Below are 13376 nucleotides of genomic sequence, written 5' to 3' on the forward strand. Positions count from 1 at the left end.
CTACCTATATACAGTAATGACCTGTGTTTCGCACAGTTTAAACTGTCAGTTGAATGCCACAGACAAAAAACTGTGTAAGTCCACACTATTGATCCATAATGTATAAATCATAGATAAGGGTTCAGGACAACGAGGCCTTTTCGTGGAGGTCAGAATGAAATTTGGACTTTTGTTTTTCGTCTGTGGTACTCAGTTGTTGCTCATTCTATTGCTGCACTACACTAATTAAATAAGGTACAGCCTTTGGAGTGATGCACTGAACATCTTCTTGCCACTTTCCAGGTCTCCATGGGGGGTGCAGGCATTGCATCCACACAGTGTGAATGCCCACGGGGGGATTTTAAGTGCAGCCATGCAGCAGCACTGGCCATCTTTGCAACACACAACATCGGTCCCACTGACCTGGAATGTAAGTGGAAAAAGCCACCTTGTGGTAAAGAAGTCAACTCTGCCCATAAGATGTACCATCGCGATAAGGAGTACTTGTCACTTCTCCGGGTCAGTGACAGAAGACAAGCGCCAGCAGTTGCGTGACCGATGGAGGGGAACCGGAAGATGTATTCCGTTAGGATTTGCCTTTTTTCCAGAGCCAGAAAAGCAGTCTTCCCCTATCTCCTGCTTAACTGTTCCGGAAATTGTGGCTCAGTGCGGCCACCTCGGACCAGCCGCCATCCTGTCCAGAATGCACTTGACAGAGGAACAGCAGAAGACCATTTTCACTATGACTGTTGGCCAAGCGGCTAACCAGGACTGGCATGACCAGCGCAAAGGGAGACTTACAGCCAGCAATTTTGGCTGTGTCCTCAAGGCAAAGCGGATCACCCCAAGCCTCCTGAAAAGGCTACGTGGGGAGTACAACCTTGCCGGTGTAAAGGCAGTGCAGCATGGAGTTGCCAATGAACAAGAAGGGATCAAGGCTTTTGAGAAAGAGACAGGTCAAAAGGTTGAGAAGTCTGGGATTTTCCTCAACACAAGCGGGATCCTTGGTGCCTCTCCTGATGGCCTTGTAGGCACTGATAGCCTCCTTGAGGTAAAATGTCCCTATCGAGAGAGGAACCTCACAGTCGAAGAGGCAGTTCAGAACAAGGATTTCTGTCTCCAGAGGGAAGGTGGGACATTTAGCCTTAAGAGAGCCCATGTCTACTGGCACCAGGTCCAAGGCCAGCTCCACTTATCTGGACGAACCACCTGCTATTTCGTTGTGTGGACAACCAAAGATGTGGTCATCATCCCGATCAATTGTGATGACTCTTGGAAGGATAACATCCAAGCTTTGGAGACCTTCTATCAAGTCCACATGCTCCCAAACCATGTCAGCAAATGATTTACCCATTTAGGACTGAGACCACACACACACCCCAGAATTAGATGTATTTGGCTGTGACCCCCCCCATCAGAAATGTTGTTCCAGGGACCCCCCCAGAATCAAAGATTTGAGTTAAAACGTTTGCTCTGAAAGAATATATATTCAAAGTTTTATGCCACATTTGATTTTCAAAAATAGCAGATCTACAAGCTCGTAGTGAGACACTATGAGCTTGTAGATCTGCTGTGTTTCAACAGCCGACGTTTAAAAGCTATAAGGTGACAGATGTGTTCCCGCCCTGAATGGGTTAAGCACAGATTTGACAAAGTGAGCCAAATGTCTCAGCATGGACTCAGGCTGGATGCTGCTGGATCGAGGCATCGGTCATAAACTTAAAATGTTTGATTGTATAGATGCCAGCATGTCAAATTGAAAATAAAGTTCTTCATCTTCTTTCTTTGCCAATTATTTACATGAAAAGGCTAGGCCAAATACATTTTTCGGATGAAGTCTGATTTAATTTTCTATTCTACAGTACTACAGCATGACCTTGCATAGAGATAAGAGCCCATGCACAAGGTGTGCCTATACATAGAGCACAAATAGCAGATCTACAAGCTCATAATGCATGTGCGCTTGTAGATCAGCTATTTTAGCTATGAATACAGTTTGACTTGAGATATTGACTTACTCACTGGTGCCGTGGTGCGTCTTGGGTACAAGAGTTTGAAAACCACTACATAGCAAATATGAAACGTGAAACAAGGCAGCGTAATAGAAGACACATTCCATGACTGTGCTAAATCAATTTATTAAAAAAGCACAACAGTTTCGATTCTCAGATGATTACAAATCATTTACCACACAAGTGAATCTCTAACCTCATTTATGAGAGGTTCCTGCAGGTTCACCAAGACGGCACAGACCTGAACCACCACATCAGCATAGCTACGAAGGTAGGGTGGAATGAAGTGGAGGATCGTGAAGTCTTTCAGACGTGCATTAGCTCGTTCAACGTGGATCCTATTTCTAGCTATGTTCTTTGTTAACAGGACCTCACTTTCGGTGAACTTTCCATTGTTTAGGAATGGTGGGATGTTGACTGAAACCCCCTCTGGCAGAATGTCAGAAATTAAAAAGCCTTTGTCTGCTAGAATTAAATCTCCAGATTTAAAATGACTAAGGATGCCAGACTCTTGGACTATGGCTTTATCAGAAACTGAACCTGGGAAAAGATTGCTACAATAGTAATGACACCATTTGGTGCAACTCCCAACAATAACTTGAAAGAGTGCATCCCTCTGTATGCAGAATAGGTCTGCTTCTGTTCGTCCATTTGATGAGGAGCAGCTATTTTAATGTCAGTGCAGTCGATTATCATCCTGCAGTTTTTGAACTTCTGAAATGAGGCAGGGAGGCTTAACTGATTCTTCTCTCTACTTGGCACTACACTCATGATGTCTTTAAAGAGAATCTCATGTAACACATGGATGAATGTGATTATTACATTGCTGACTGTACAAGTGCTGCAGTGGAACAACTGGGCAAGATGCAAATTAGTGTAGTTCTTTCGCAATTTCATCAGGGTCATGAAAACTTGGTCCTCCAGAGTGAGAACATCCACTTTCCATCCACTGAAATAAGCTATAGAGTCCTTGAACAGACCCACATAAAAAACAACATCGAGGAATATTGCTGGCAGTCCAGTCTCCATACGTAGGACGATATCTGGAACTTGAGAGGCAGAATACCTGTCCCTACAGTACTGTTGTTTATCTTTTAAAGTCTGTAGCTCCATCATCATCTCTTCTTGTTGAGCATCATCAATGATTTTCTGCAATCTTGTCCAATCCGCAGGAGGCATTTCGGCAGAGGTGCATGGACTTGCTGGTGGTTGTATTAGAGAGGCCAGAGAGAGAGAGAGATTTATGAACAGATTGAGGTGGATGTATATTTATTTTTTACAGACAAATGTAGATGGATGATGGTGAACATTAACAAAACATACCTAAGATGGATGGAACTGGAGGTGACATAGAAGTGCATGGAACTGGAGCCGTTTTATCGGCAGAGGTGCATGGATCTGCTGGAGGTTAGAGAGAGAGAGAGAGAGTTAGTCATGAAAAGATTGAGGTAGATGTACATTTACAGACAAATTGGATGATGGTGAACATTACAATTTAGGCATTTAGCAGACGCTCTTAATCCAGAGCGACTTACATTAAGCAATAACAAAAAGCATGGCATACATCACATATATAAAAAGTAGTTATCATGAGTAAACTAAGAACGTAACAGTGAAGTATCTATGTAAACTATACATACTATACTATATAATATATTATACATGTGTACTATAAAGTGCTATGACTACATAAAGTGCGATTCTAGAGCCGTCTACATAACAAGCTATAAGTCTGTTTAAAATACTATTTAAGTCTACATAATGTGCTATCTAAGGGGCTAGGCTAGGGCAAGTGCTACGGGCCATGGTGGAGTCTGAAGAGGTGGGTTTTCAGACTACGGCGGAAGATTGGGAGTGAGGCTGCAGTTCTGACTGTGATGGGAAGTGCATTCCATAGTTTTGGAGCCAGAAGGGAGAAGAGTTTGGGACGTGTGGAGCGTTGTCCCGGCGTTTTTAGTGAAGGTACCTCCAGCTTCCCTGCGTTGGCTGATCTGAGTGAGCGGGAGGGTTTGTACAAACATAACTAATGTACCTAAGATGGATGGAACTGGAGGTGACATTATGGCAGAAGTGCATGGAGCTTCAGGCAAGGCTTCATATGGAACCGTTGTATCGGCAGAGGTGGAGGTGCATGGATTTGCTGGAGGTTGCAGAGAGAGAGAGACACACAGACAGAATGAGAGACATTTACAGACAAATTGGATGATGGTGAATATTACAAACCGAACTAAAGTACCTAAGATGGATGGAACTTCAGGCAAGGCGTCACATGGAACTGTATCTGCAGAGGTGCATGCATTTGCTGGAGGTTGCAAAGAAAGGAGGGAGGGGGGGAGAGAGAGAGAGAGAGAGAGAGAGAGAGAGAGAGAGAGCATTAGTTATGAAAAGATTGAAGTTTGATTGAAATATTTTGTTTGCAGTTTGCAGAATTAAAGTACATTTCAAGCACAAACTCAATACAAAGACTGTTAACTGTGAGTGGACGACCCAATTAAGCATTACACTTGTTTACAAGAGGGTCCACCTTGTTCAATTCATCAAAACATTTAGAGACGTACAAATAGACACTCATAAGGGAGGTAAAAAGGGGGGGGGGGAAAGGGAAAAGAAAAATATACAGTGAGGGGAAAAGGGGGTGGGCGGTGGGGGGGGATTCAGATTTTACAGAGGCCAGTTTCGAATTGCAGCCATCTGTAGGTGCCCTTTGAGAGCGGTTTTGAAGGAGTCAAGGGATTTGCATGTCTTAATGACTGTTGGTAGGGCGTTCCACATTTTGGTGGCATAGGAGCGAAAATAATTTAGTCCCTTGTTTGTGCCGAATCTGGGTTGTACATGGTTCGTTGCACTTCCTCTGGTGTTGTGGACTTCGTTAACATTAAGGAAGTATCTAGACAGGTACATGGGTATCTTGGTGGTGTATCAAATCTTGTGGACCAGACCCATTGCAAGATCCTGTACTCTGTCGTCGACCCTAAGCCATTCCAGCCTGTCAAAGTGGGCAGGGGTGAGGTGGGTTCGGGGGGTGAGGCCAAGTAGGAGCCTGACCAGTTTGTTTTGGGAAGTCTGGAGCCTAGTTTTAAGGGCCTTTGAGGTGCTGCGGTACCAGGAGGTGCATGCATAGTCAAAGAAACCTTGTAAGAGGGCTCCTGTTAAGGTCTTCAAGGTGTTTTTGTTGACCAGTGAGGAGAACCTGTAAAGGAATCTTGTTCTTTGGTTGACTTTTGATTACGTTGGTGGCCATTTTATCACCGGAAAGATTAGCCTCCAGGATGGAACCTAGGTAGGTAATTTCATCTTTACGTGTGATAACATTGTCACCCACTCTAACCAAGAAGCCATTTGCCTTGCTGAGATTACTATTAGATCCAAAGAGAATGGATTCAGTGGATGTACATTTACAGACAAATTGGATGATGGTGAACATTACAAACATAACTAACGTACCTAAGATGGATGGAACTGGAGGTGACATTATGGCAGAAGTGCATGGAGCTTCAGGCAAGGCTTCACATGGAACTGGAGCGGTTGTATCGGCAGAGGTGCATGGATTTGCTGGAGGTTGCAGAGACAAACAGATACACAGAGAGACAGCTGATTGAGGTGGAGATATATTTAAAGACATGCGATGTATAAGTGAACATTAAGAACATGCACATCAGATGTATGAAAAAGAAATGGAGCCGACTTGCTGGAGGCTGCGTACCTGCAGAACAGGGCCTAAGCCTAACCATAGGGCCTTTACGGTTGTAAAACCATATAGGCCCTCTGGAGATGCCAGCAGGGAAATGGCAGCTGCACACACGCAAATCCTGGCTGGGCCTCCGGTCTTTCAGTCTTAAAAAAAAAGTAAATAAAAATGATGATATGGTAAGATGTTAGACATTTACTTAGAGACTATTAGGGCAGTCACAAGCATGGCATTTTACTTGACAATAAGAAACAATAGAAGACGCACATCCACTAACTGAACGCCAGGTGCTGGGCTGAAGTAAATAATATAAAAGAAAGTAAGGTCCGCAGTCCACACACTGGACTGAGCTCCAAAAGCCTAACGTTTTATCTTCTCACCACAGAGACATGACGCTTCTAGCCTCACGGCTCTTTATCAGACAATGAACAACACAAACAAGCACCTACATATACCTGACACTGCTGTGTCACATGACCAGACACAGCTGGTGCTCATAACACCGTCAATCATATTTAAATAAAGGTCATGTGACACAGCAATGGCAGGTATATGTAGGTGCTTGTTTATGATGTCCATTGTCTGATGAAGAGCCGTGAGGCTCGTCATGTCTCGTGGTGAGAAGATAAAACATTAAGCTTTTGGAGCTCAGTCCAGTGTGCAGACCTTACTTTCTTTTTTATTTTATTTGACAATGACACACAAATTCAAATTGTAATGGCTATTTTGTCAGCTCCAAACATTTCAACAAAACCCAATGATGCACCTTGAGTCAATAAACCAATAATCAAAATTGATCATTCTAAACAATATACAAAAAAGTTGAAATGGCTTCTACAAAAACTAACTATTTAATTGTAGTTTTGTCAATTAACATATGGAACATATACCATTTCTGATTTTCTGTTTTGCTTTGTAAACAAAGACAGATATGACAATAAATTGTCATATCTGAAAAATTACTATAGAAAAATGACAGTCCCAATAATCAAAATTGTGTAAAAACCTGCTTGAAAGTAATATTAACTAACATTTTGTGAAAATAAGATTAGATTAGTCTGGGATCATTCCATGATCAGGAAACGATAGACACACAAACTCAGCACCCACACATTCAACGGGTGTTTTATTGGTTGTGCACAAAAAGTGCAGTTTAATACAGTAAGTGGGATATCGTATATGTCTAATGCCCATTTCTAAATTAAATAAAATCAAAGTGTAAAAGCTCGGGGTGGACTATCAATACTTTTAAAGCACCGTTTGATGTTGTTTGTGTGGCGATAGCCAGGGCTACAGATCACCTCCCTGCTTCATTCCAGATGTTCAAAAACTGCAGGGTGATAATCGACCAAATGGTGTCATTTATTGTAGCAATCTTTTTCCAGGTTGTTTCTGATAAACTGTAAAGCTTTAAGCTACATATAAACACATATGTTGTGCATTGTCACTTCACTGACTTGGCAACAAAACCATTTACCCGTAACTTTGTTTTATCCTTACCGTATCTTCTCAATCCAACGGCGTCTCGTCCTCTTATTTTCAGGAAAACGGTAGAAAGTACAACCGTGGCACTGACCGCTTACATGGTCGCAATCTGGGACGAAGCACAGTACCATTGTGTTTTCTCATTTAGTTTGTTTGCAACGTTAAAACGGAGAGAGGAAACAAAGTCTGAGTCTTCTAGTAGTTGTAAATAAAACACACGCGCTAAGCGTGACGTATCTTGGGTGCGACGGGCAGCTGCAGCCAGTCACCCCGCCTACCCGGACATGTAGTCTCTGGGTTTTTTTACTCGTTTATAGCGCTTATTTTGTTACTCTTTGGGTATATTTGTACATTTCCACCTTCAGTCGATGCTTCATATCCATATGAGTGATAAAGCCGGGGTGATCGGTTTATTTTTCAAACACAGTTCTTATATGAAGCGACCTAAAATCGCCGATGGGGATCTCAATGCAAATAAACAAATACATGAACCTGGCGATTGACGCCCTCTACTGAAAGTGACGTCAGGACTTCGGAGCTCTATAGTTCTTTTTTGTTTTTTTTACTGCAGTCTGCTGAGTCATGCTTGACGCCTTTTATGGTGTGAAATGGGGCGTGGATCAATGCAAATTAAGTTGTCGGGTGATTTTCCGATCATTTGGCACCCGCTCGCATTCTTTATGACATACACCTGCGTACCTGTGGTACACACCGCTCTTTGAATTGCACGGCAAAACAACGTAGCGTGATCGGACGGAATTTCCCGCATCTGTATACGCTTCCGTTACGCTTCCGTTACACTCTGGCGTATTTCTCCTTTGTGAATGAGGACCATGGTCTCATGAGGCTTCATACACACATAAAGAACGAATGTTCTGTGCTCTGCCTGTGTTTCATGGCCACCCCAGTGCTTTTCCAATGGAAGTCACATGGTTTGACCAAACACTTGTTTGATTGGGGGGAAGGGGGCAATCAAACACAAGTGTTTGGTCAAACCACGTGATTTCCATTGGAAAAGCATTGGGCGGCCATGAAACACAGGCAGAGCACATAACATTCGTTCTTTGGCTTCACTCACACTGTCACAACAGAATGTTGTATAGCTGATGCATGAGACTTGTTGACTGTTGCAAGCTCGCAATTCATTTCCAATGTGAGTCACGTGGTTTGAAGAGACAAACGTGTTGTATGTATGTATACAACATACATACATACATCAGCTTGTAGGCAAAAATGTTGTATCAAACCATGTGACTTCCATTGGAAATGCATTGGGGCGGCCATGACACTTACATCTTGCTTACATCTAGCATCCAACAATGTTGTATGCTAGATGCGAAGATGTGAGTGAGGCCTAAGGCTAAGGCCTGAGGCCTCACTCACACCTATACATCTAGCATACAACAATGTTGCATGGGTTGACACAACATTTTTGTTGTGAGGCCTTAGGCTTCACTCACACCTGCACAACAATTTACAATTTAGGCATTTAGCAGACGCTCTTAATCCAGAGCGATTTACATTAGGCAAGAACAAAAGTATGGGAATACATCACATATATAAAAATGCATTTATCAAGAAACATGTGTAAGCTAAGAACGTAACTAGAACATATCTATATAATGACACTATACATATTAACTATACATATATACTATACTATGCTATACATATGTACTATGATGTGCTATGACTACATACAATGCAATTATTGTGCTGTCTACAGGGCATGCTACAAGTCAGTTTCAAATGCTATCTAAGTCTAAAAAGTGCTATCTAAGGGGGTAGGATAAGTGCTATGGGCCATGATGGAGTCTGAAAAGGTGGGTCTTCAGACTACGGCGGAAGATTGGGAGTGATACTGCAGTTCTGATTGCAACGGGGAGTGCATTCCACAGTTTTGGGGCCAGAAGGGAGAAGAGTTTGGGACGTGTGGAGCGTTGTCCCGACGTTTTTAGTGAGGGTACTTCCAGCTTTCCTGCGTTGGCTGATCTGAGTGCGTGGGAGGGTTTGTAGGGTTCAATCATGCTTGCAAGATATGGGGGAGCCATACCTTTGGTTGCTTTGAATGCCAGCATCAGAGTTTTGTATTCTGTGCGGGCAGCGACTGGGAGCCAGTGCAGGGAGCGGAGCAGGGGGGAGACATGTGAGAATTTTGGCTGGTTGAAGACCAGACGAGCTGCGGCATTTTGGATCAGTTGGAGAGGCTTAAGTGCACATGCCGGTAGGCCAGTAAGGAGCGAATTACAATAGTCAAGTTTTGACAAGACCGTTGTCTGGATTAGGAGCTGGGCTGATTCCTGGGTGAGGAACGGTCTAATTCGTTGTATGTTATTGTATAGCTGATGCATGAGACTTGTTTACTGATACAAGATCGCAATTCATTTCCAATGGGAGTCACATGGTTTGACACAACATTTTTGATGTATGAGGGGGAGGGGGACAGTCGAAACACAGCCGAAAGCCATACAACGAAAATGTTGTGTCAAACCATGTGACTTCCATTGGAAATGCATTGCGAGCTTGCATCAGTAAACAAGTCTCATGCACCAGCTATACAACAATCTGTGTCACAATGTGACCATGTGAGTGAAGCCTAAGTGTGTAACTGTTACACACAGAAGACAACCATGTAACAAGGTTGTGTTACACTGTAACACAACCTTGTTGAATGGTTGTCTTCTTCCCTCCCCCCATGCAACAAGGTTGTGTCTTCCAAACATGTGACTCCCATTGGAACTGCATTGAGGCAGCCATGACACACAGAACACAAGTGTGTCTTGCGTGTCAGACACAAGTGTGTCAGGTGTGAGTGAGGCCTAGTGCTTTTGCTGCACAGAAGTGATGATTGTGGGCCCTATTGTAAACAAGTGTAATGGGTTATGGTGTCGTCCACTCACAGTTAAGTTTTTGTAGTGAGTTGTACTGCAATTCTGCAAACTGTTAATACATCAATCAAAACTAAAATATGTCTTGCACTTGAATGTTATTGGCAGGCACTGAAATCCATGCAATTTTGACACTAAATGTAGGGTAAATGTACATAAAATGGCGGTATAATTATGCTTACTTACAAGAAGATAGTAGTCAGTTTAGGCAGTCAGTCAGCTGATGCTTCTTAATCTTATCTTATTTACATGTGGTCTGATTCAAGGTTCTTCACATTTCTCTCTCTATAAAGCAGTTGTACTGACATGTAACTTGTAGCAAAAAGCGCGCAAACTGCTGCATTTTATCTCACTAGCTCTGAGAGGCAGCACACACACTTTTCTGTGTTGTTGAAGATGTGTTGTCAAGAACCTCCCTCTTTGGGAGGAGTCAGAGTTTAAACTGGGAGGAACCGACCACACCACTAGCAGTGATTGGTGGGAAACTCATACACACTCAGCCCGCGCTCTCATCCGTCTCTATGATTGGCGTGTCGCACAACCCCACACAGAGTTGACTAAGCTGAACATATAAAAGATCTCGCACGTCTCTGTTCCATCACATTTCTTCGAGCTAATATTATTCTACAAATAAACCTACAAAATGAGTGGACGAGGCAAAACCGGAGGAAAGGCCAGAGCGAAGGCTAAGACCCGCTCATCCCGTGCCGGGCTCCAGTTCCCCGTGGGTCGTGTCCACAGGCTGCTCCGTAAAGGCAACTATGCCCATAGAGTCGGTGCCGGCGCCCCGGTCTATCTGGCGGCTGTCCTCGAATATCTGACCGCTGAGATCCTGGAGTTGGCTGGAAACGCTGCCCGTGACAACAAGAAGAGTCGTATCATCCCCCGTCACCTCCAGCTGGCCGTCCGCAACGACGAGGAGCTCAACAAACTGCTGGGTGGAGTGACCATCGCTCAGGGCGGTGTGCTGCCCAACATCCAGGCTGTTCTGCTGCCCAAGAAGACCGAGAAAGCCGCCAAGAAATAAACCTGCTTCATTTCACTGAACAAACCCCCACAAAGGCTCTTTTAAGAGCCACCCACTGTTTCTATATTAGAGTCATTTCCAATATCTTTAACGCACACTTTATATCAATTATGCTATTTAACTTCCTAGTTACTTCCACTAGTATTATATGTAAATAACTAATAGTTAAATGAGCCTATATACCTATTGTTATTGTCCCTCTACACATTGAGGTTATGAAGAAATTAGAATTATACTTTTTTTTTTTTTTATACTCATCTGTGCCATGTTTACAGCTGTTCTGACACCCACATTTCCCCATGATAGACATTTTAATGAAGTATTATTCATCCATCAGTATGTGTATATGGAATGATACATTTACATACTCAATGTATTTTTAACTTGTGGGTCATAATGTGTTAATTTTACATGATTGTTAGTGTAGTAGAGAATATGAAATCGACATTTTGACGAGCTTTTTTAAAGTTGTTCATACAAATTAACCAATCATTACAGTACTAAATGACATGCCTAGTTTTAGCATTGTTGTTCAGACTAGCGTCAGACGAATTAGAATTATACATTTTTGTATATCATGCATGACATGCTTATGATACCCACATTGCCCCATGATAGACCTTTTAATAAAGTCTTATATCATGTGTATCTGTATATATATATATATATATATATATATATATATATATACACACACATTAGCTCATATTTAGGTCATGTATTTTTCGCTTATGAATTGCACAGTACTTCATTAAAAAAGTGACATGCCAAGTTGTAACATAGTTATTCAGATTTGCGTCAGAAGACTGACCTAGACTAACGGGATTAGCAGAGTCTGTAATGGCAATTTGTTTATAATATGTGGATAAACCCCTTCTTGGAAAAGATGGGTGGTCCTTAAAAGGACCGTTGTGTTTAGAGCAGACAGAACAGTTTACTTGGAGCTGGTGTACTTGGTCACAGCCTTGGTGCCTTCGGACACGGCGTGCTTGGCCAGCTCACCGGGGAGAAGCAGGCGGACGGCGGTCTGAATCTCCCTGGATGTGATGGTGCGGCGCTTGTTGTAGTTAGCCAGTTTGGAGGCTTCACCGGCGATGCGCTCAAAGATGTCGTTGACGAAGGAGTTCATGATGCCCATGGCCTTGGAAGAGACACCGGTGTCAGGGTGGACCTGCTTCAGGACCTTGTAGATGTAGATGGCGTAGCTCTCCTTCCTGGACTTTCTGCGCTTCTTGCCGCCCTTCGCGGCGGTCTTGGTGACGGCTTTCTTGGAGCCCTTCTTGGGCGCTGGCTTTGCTACCGCTGGCTTTGCTACTTCAGGCATGTTTCTTTCTCAATGGACTAAAGAGAAGAAGTGAGTTGTGGCACGCGTTGCAGCAGTATTTATAGCAAGCCTATGCAAATTAAGTGTGCGACTCCCGCTATATGATTGGCTGATCTGATCCTGCCACACAGAGGGTGGTGTCTTGTCTTTGTTCCTGCATAATGTTTTCCCGCTCGTGCAACATGGTGAGGGGTTAATTAAGAATTTAAAGATATTTTGGGTATTAATATTGGGCTATTAGGCTACATTTCCCCATGACAAATGCCTATCTAGATGTTCATTAAGAGAGTGGCAATATTCCCATTATATTATAATATCATAATGAGTTAATGATTGTTATTAATTTATACAAATGCTGCTCTTCTGTGCTTATAAAGCCAAAATAGAGAGCTGGCAGTGGCCGGCTCACACAGGTGCGTGTGCGTGTGTGTGTGTGTGTGTGTGTGTGTGTGTGTGTGTGTGTGTGTGTGTGTGTGTGTGTGTGTGTGTGTGTGTGTGTGTGTGTGTGTGTGTGTGTGTGTGTGTGTGTGTGCGTGCGCGTGTGCGTGTGTGTGTGTGAGAGAGAGTGTGAGCGTGCGAGAGAGTGTGTGTGTGTGTGCGCACGTGCGTGTGTTCTTCCCCTGTTTATTCAAAACAATGAATTGTTATCCAGTTAAATATTCTGAGCATTTCAAAGTAAGATGATGATCAGCTGAGTGGGTCTCATCATGTCCTCTGGTCCCACCTGACAGAAACCTTCTGCTGAAACCAGGAACCAGAAACTATATTAATTAGCATGTTCTTTATTCCGTGAATCATTGAGTTTGTGGCTACAACTATTACACTCAGTCAGAGGTCTAGTGTATTATTAAGCACTTCATCTCTCGATATGTGGAAAGTTGAGTTGGCTCTGTAGGCTGCTTGTTCTGCTCTGATTTCCCTGTACAAAAACTGCCTAAATAGCCCAATTTGCTTCACTGTGTTGCATTGTCAG

General features: G+C 43.2%; 2 protein-coding genes and 1 long non-coding RNA gene across 3 annotated transcripts; 1 reads left to right on the forward strand and 2 right to left on the reverse strand.

Annotated features, from left to right (window-relative positions):
* Positions 1–3020: 3020 nt before the first annotated feature.
* LOC306922766 lies at positions 3021–4117 on the reverse strand. Its single transcript, XR_013789960.1, has 3 exons — positions 4024–4117; positions 3315–3392; positions 3021–3193 (listed from the first exon to the last, which is right to left on the reverse strand). It is a non-coding gene; the product is annotated as an uncharacterized lncRNA (long non-coding RNA).
* Positions 4118–10683: 6566 nt separating this feature from the next.
* On the forward strand, positions 10684–11079 carry LOC306924586 (histone H2A-like; the record flags this gene model as incomplete). Its single annotated transcript, XM_079503158.1, has 1 exon — positions 10684–11079. The coding sequence occupies exon 1, from the start codon at positions 10696–10698 to the stop codon at positions 11077–11079; it is 384 nt and encodes a 127-aa protein (XP_079359284.1). The 5' UTR covers positions 10684–10695.
* Positions 11080–12013: 934 nt separating this feature from the next.
* LOC306931179 (histone H2B-like) lies at positions 12014–12403 on the reverse strand (the record flags this gene model as incomplete). Its single annotated transcript, XM_079512411.1, has 1 exon — positions 12014–12403. One exon carries the CDS (start codon positions 12401–12403, stop codon positions 12014–12016), a length of 390 nt encoding a protein of 129 aa, XP_079368537.1.
* Positions 12404–13376: the final 973 nt, after the last annotated feature.

The sequence above is a fragment of the Electrona antarctica genome (genome assembly GCF_951216825.1).
Source record: "Electrona antarctica genome assembly, chromosome: 1".
In the NCBI taxonomy this organism is placed as follows: domain Eukaryota; kingdom Metazoa; phylum Chordata; class Actinopteri; order Myctophiformes; family Myctophidae; genus Electrona; species Electrona antarctica.